This window comes from Ursus americanus, chromosome X (genome assembly GCF_024610735.1).
Source record: "Ursus americanus isolate L20-20 chromosome X, mUrsAme1.1.p, whole genome shotgun sequence".
Lineage (NCBI taxonomy): Eukaryota > Metazoa > Chordata > Mammalia > Carnivora > Ursidae > Ursus > Ursus americanus.
Window position 1 is genome coordinate 111183651 of NC_142164.1, and position 6000 is coordinate 111189650.

Consider the following 6000-nt stretch of genomic DNA (forward strand, 5'->3'; position numbering starts at 1 on the left):
ACGCCAGCCTGTTTCAGGACCCTTTTATTACAGCAGATGACCTCCACGTTTATCATGTGCCTATTTTATGTCAGAATGATGAGATCTGATTCCTATAACCTTCAGCATTTTTTAATTCACAGAGGAAATAGACAAATGTAAGCAGTGCAAGAAAGGATAGGATGAGAATATGCACAGGGTAAGGGCACTTGGCTAAACTTGTAGCAGTTGGGAAAGATACCTGGGGATAAAGATGACGGGCAGGGAGAAGGGCAAGGCCAAAAGCATGGGGCTGAGAGATGCTGGCATATCAGGGGAACAAAAAGTAGTATAATTTGGTATGGATGGAACATAAGATATATATGAAGGGGGGAGGGAGAGAGGTGAGTCTGGGAGGTTAATAAGATCTGATTCATGGAGGGTCTCATATGAATTGGTGGGAAAATAGTCTTTTATTGGAAACCTTTTAAGGAACTTAAAGCAGTAGAGCGATGTGATTAGATTTGCATTTGATAATATTGTGGAAAATGGACTGAAGGGATAAAAGTTGTGATGGTAAGATCCGTGACAGCTGTCTACACAAAAAAATATAAGGACACTGACTCAGCTGAGGTGGTGGCAGTGTTGATGGAAATGATAGAACAAATTCAGGATGGCAGACCCAGGTGGACAAAGCGATGAGACCCAATATGGCAGGAGAGTCGGGAGTGATGGCACCATTCCCCAAATGAGACAGATTTGGAGAGAAGCAGGTTTGGGGAAGAAACTAACCATGTACTTGCCTCCAGAACCTTCAAGAATGCTCAAGTGTCACAGTCGAGTTCTTCCCAAGTTTCTATCTCTTCTATTTCCTGTACTGAATGTCAACTTGATGATTGGAATTGGACACGGAGTAGTAGTTACGCAATTGTTGTGTACACTTTCTAGAAGAAATAGCTGTCAACTCAGTGTGTCAAAAACCACTCAGACCCTCCTCTCAGCTGAACATATTCTTCCAACAGATGTCTATGGAATCAAAGTTTATCATCACCGTTGTGTCTGTTGTAACAGCCTTGTGATCTGTGGTGAGGAAGTACATCACTGTTTCTATCCACAGCCTGGAAGGTCTAAGGTGTATTTCTCTCATGCGGATACTTCCCTTCCTCCCTCCTTGTAATCACCATCTAAAAACTAGGAAGGCCCAGACTCATAATTCTTAGCTATCCTATGTTTTATTACTAATACTTGGTTGTGAACGTTTGCATTTTGTAACAGGTCACCAACCTAAAAATCTCTTTAAAAATCTTATCAAAAATATTCAGCTTATAATCTATTTCTCACAAACTTAAGAGAACACATGAATTCGGTGTTCGTATTATGAAATCAGAGGTGACCATCCTTCACCGCGTGAACAGATGAGGAGCAAACGTCTACAGGAAAGGAGATCAGGAGGATCCACGTTATTTTTAGAATAACGGAAATCACACAGCCGACTTCGATGCCACGCTACCCATGATGCAGCCATTCGAGCCACCCTTTTCTGTTTCCATTTAGACCACTCTCATCTCCAGGAACTGGCTCTCTGTGGGCCGCACATGAAGTTTGACGAAGATCGTTGTGAGTGTGTCTGTAAAACACCGTGTCCCAGAGATCTCATCCAGCACCCCGAAAACTGCAGTTGCATGGAGTGCAGAGAGAGCCTGGAGAGCTGCTGCCGGAAGCACAAGATATTTCATGCAGACACCTGCAGGTCAAAGGCATTTTCATTTTCACCTTCATTTGACCCGTTGACATTGAATGTGAATGTCCTTTCGATTTGGTGAGATTCCTTCTTAAAGCAGTGTTTGCAGTGCCCAAGCCCCTTTTTGGCATAGTAAAACAGGGGTTTGGCAACTAACGAAGTGAGAGTATTTAGAGTGATGATTAATTGTGGAAGCAAGACAGTCCTGGGGCGCCTGGGTGGCTGAACTGGCAACCAAGCGGCTGACTCTTTGTTTCAGCTCAGGTCCTGATCTCAGGGTCCTGGGATCGAGCCCCGTGTCAGTCTCTGCGCTCAGTGGGATGTCTGCTTGAGACTCTCTCTCTCCCCCTCTGCCCCTCCACTCCCCTCTCTCAAATAAAGAAATAAATCTTAAAAAAAAAAAAAAGAAAAAATCCTGCCAGCTATTGTTGGGTATGGATCTTCAGCAAAAACTTCATTGATAAGATTTAAACAATTATCTGAGGGGGTGAGTTGCAGATCAGCAGGACTCTTTGGTTCGATATCTCTCGATACATGTCCACCTATGTTTGTTTGTTTTTTCATAGAGGAAGGGGCTGGCACTGGATTTATATAGCAAGAAATTTATTGATAACTAGAACCCTTACAGGTTACCGTTTGGGTTTTCATAGATTTTGCATCCATGTGGAATAACCATTCAGGATTTTATACTGACATTTTCAATACGTATCTGGAAAATTCACTTGGAAAACGTAATCCAGGCGGAACAGAGTTAGTTCTTTGGATGTAGTCCTTGATTCCGAATTCTCATGTTTATTTTCTTTTGCAACAGCTGTGAGGACAGATGTCCCTTTCACACCAGAACGTGTGCAAATGGAAAACCAGCATGTGCAAAGCATTGCCGCTTTCCAAAGGAGAAGAGGGCTGCCTGTGGGCTCCACGGTCAAGAAAATCCTTGACTCCACTTTGTCCCTAAGCTCCCCATCCCTGACGTTTTAAACAGCATGCTGCTTTGCCAAGTTACTGTCACTTTTTTTTTTCCAGGTACTAGGGAAAAAATCCGTTTTGCCCAGTCCCACAGTGAATCCAGACTCCCCTTCCATTACACACCAGCTGAGCAACCCTGGTTCACTGACAGATGTCTTCCAACTAAAGATACCCCTGCACACTGAGAACGGAGAGGAGGGAGCCTGTGTAAACCTTTTGTGGGGTTTTTTGGTTTTGGTTTTTGGTTTTTTGGGTTTTTTTTGTTTGTTTGTTTGTTTGTTTTGCTTGGTTTGGTTTGGTTTGGTGAATGAAAAAGGTCTGATCATCCTAGAATCAGAGGGGCCATATGATTGCTAACTCAAAGCCCATGAGGCAATTTTATAGTCTCCAAGTCCTTTGCTAATGCAACTCTCTCGTGAATGATTCTGACTCTTTATTATGCAGATTTTGATTTGTAGGACCAGCACTGGTTTTCCGATTACTGTCCAGCTTGTAGTTTTGAGTTTAGCGAACTACTGTCTGTTGTTTCATATTTAAGTGTATTTAAAGAAAATAAACACCATTATTCAGGCCATGGAATTTTGTGTTATTTAATACGGTATCACTCTACATTTTATGCCACAGGCAAAAACATGTTTTAAAGAGAGAAAGGAATTGAGAAGGGGGAGGGATGGGGAGAGCCATGGATACAACAAAACTTGATGGCAGTTTGGGGAAGACCAGGGAGTAGTTCTCAGAAAGTTTAGGATTCTAAATGAGGTTAAGCACCTGCCTTTGGCTCAGATCATGATCCTGGGGTCTTGAGATCCAGCCCCATGTCTGTTTTGGGATCAAGCCGTCATCTGTCCATCTGGCTCCCTGCTCAGCGGGAAGTCTGCTTCTCCCTCTGCCCATCCCCCCCCCACTCATGCTCGCACTCTCTCTCTCCTAGATAAATAACATCTTTAAAAATAACTAAATAAATGAGGTTAAGCAAATGTGACCCAAGAATCAGGTTAAAATCTATCTTTCCTTTGAGATCCAATTTGACTTCACTTGACCCGCATCTCATGATGGAGGATAGCCCACTGATACCCTGTTGTCTTTGAAAGCTTGCGTCTTCTGGCCGCCTCCAGCTCCAACTTTGTGCGCTCATTCTCTGGTCGTTCACATCTCCCTTCTCGTGGCCAAGCGATTCTTCTCCCTGTCCCATGGCCACCCGGGAATGAAGCATGGACCTCTTCCCTTGCTTTTTTTCCAGAACACTCCAACAAATACTTTTTGGATAGCACAGGCTTTACTGAAAGTTTGGTAGACCCGAGGGAGTTAGACAGCATTAGCAAAATGAAGGCAGCTCTACGAATATTAAGTGTCTTAGCAAATTAAAAAGTTAATGCACAGAATTATTTAGCAAATAACTTAAAAATGGATGCCCTCCACAGCATCTTGCAGAAATAGATACACAGTTTATTACAACACTTCATCGCAGACTTTTGTAAATAGCTGTGTTCATGCTTCTCTCTCCATACACTGCGACCTCCTTACAGTTGGAAACTGTCCTGATCAAATTTGTGTGACCCGAGCTGTAACAATAACAACGGGGAAGATGATGATCAACAAATACAGCAAAATAGTTCTGTTTCTCCTGGTGCCCATAGAATTGTTGGATCCTGGCCCAAATCCCTGCACTTCCTCTCTCGGTCCCTGAACAGTTCCTGAATTCTCCCGTTCACCCAAGTCCTCTGCAGCCTTTGGCTCTGGGCCCCTGCTCCTTTCTTGGCTTTAGTTCTCAGTCCCTGCTGTGGGGACACGGCTGATCTGGACCTGGCTTGGGACCAGTCCCCATTGTGCTGCCATTATCACTGCTGTCATTTGCTGGCGTTGGCCCAGTCATTCCTCTCCTGTCACTGTTCCTCTTGCCCCCCTTTATGACCTTCAAGCCAAAGGGCCTTTTTCCTTCTAGTTCCACTGTTCGATTCCTAGCCTTCTGAAAGGGCTCATACAAAATGCATTAACCTTCAACTCCTAGCTGTGTTCCTTCATTCAGTTCCTAGCACCCTCTCCTCCTCTGTAGTTGTTGGTCAAATTCTCTTGAGAGCTGGGGCAGCAGGCAGCCCAAGGGACACTGCACAAGGAGTCGCTTTGCTCATCTTTGGTAAAAAGAGAATCTAAATCCAAGGACAGGCTCTGCCACCTAATCTCATTATGAGGCTGAACAACCCCATGGACCCTCAGTTTCCACACCTCCCAAATGTGGGTGATGGTCCCCTCTCCTTGCTCTCAGAGTTGCAAACTTCACTTGAGTTACCTTAAGTGAAAACAATTTGAAAAATACAATGCAATTTACAAGTTAAAGGGATCATCCTGAAAGAGAGAAGCATGACTGTGAGCAAAGTTCTTGACTCATGCTGGATTCCTGGATCTTCCCTAAAACCAACTCAAACCATGTTTTGGTTAGTGGCTCTGGCTTCCTAACTGCCATTTAGATGGAGGATATTATAGAGAATTCTGGGCTAGGACAAAAGTATTTGCTGTCTGGCTTTGCACTTCTAACCCTCCGTAACTACCAAGAGATTTGCACTTGGATCCTCGAGGCTGTGTCTCAGCTGGGGTGGGGCTGGTCCTCAGGGTGGAGGTGGGGTAACTGGCCTCCTGCCTTATTAGAATTGACTGGTCATTGTACAGGAGTCTTTGTCATACTAATAGCTTTGCAATGTGGGCTGAAAATTCTCAACTTGTTGCAAAATAAAAATATGCGGGAAGCCTCAAGAGCTTAAAGCAAACACAGTAAATGCCGGTGATGCATGATGTCCCTGATTATCGAAGCCACGAGGCTGGAGAATGTATTAATAGGGCAGCACAGATCATAAATCTGTGACTAAAGAAAGCAGTGTGGCAGGAGGCCCTTTAGAGTTGGAAACAGATTAGACAGCATCATGGTCAAAGTTGGATGAGATTAAAATACTGAGATACTTGATAAAGGAGATGACACAAATCATCCATTTTAGGGTGTTTTCTTTTCTTTTTTTTTTTTTAAGTAAACTCTATCCCCAATGTGGGGCTTGAACTCATGACTCTGAGATTAAGAGTCACGTGCTCTACTAACTGAGCCAGTGTAAGGCTTTCAAGGAAGTAGTAGTTTGGTGAAAATTGTAACCTTGATGGATTTGGTCATTTGGTCAAAAAGAGCTGGACTTTGTCTACTTTACTCATGATCCTCAGTGTGAAAACAATGTCTTACATTTAGTAGGTACCTAATAAATAATAATCAATAAATAATAAAGAAGTATTGCACTGATTTTGTGGAAGCCCAAGATGAACTCTCATTCTCCGGGGCCTCTCTCCAGGTGGCTTTT

General features: G+C 43.5%; 1 protein-coding gene across 3 annotated transcripts in view; it reads left to right on the plus strand.

Moving 5' to 3' along the window:
• Positions 1 to 3237, plus strand: part of VEGFD (vascular endothelial growth factor D) — a 36007-nt gene extending 32770 nt beyond the window's left edge. For 2 of the 3 annotated variants that reach the window (XM_045805045.2, XM_045805046.2), the window contains exons 6-7: positions 1513 to 1708; positions 2511 to 3237. In XM_045805045.2, the coding sequence (XP_045661001.1) occupies positions 1513 to 1708; positions 2511 to 2637 (323 nt within the window). In that variant the 3' untranslated portion in view covers positions 2638 to 3237. The remainder of the gene's footprint in view (positions 1 to 1512; positions 1709 to 2510) is intronic. The other variant, XM_087860381.1, reaches the window with a different exon arrangement.
• The last annotated feature ends 2763 nt before the right edge of the window (positions 3238 to 6000 follow it).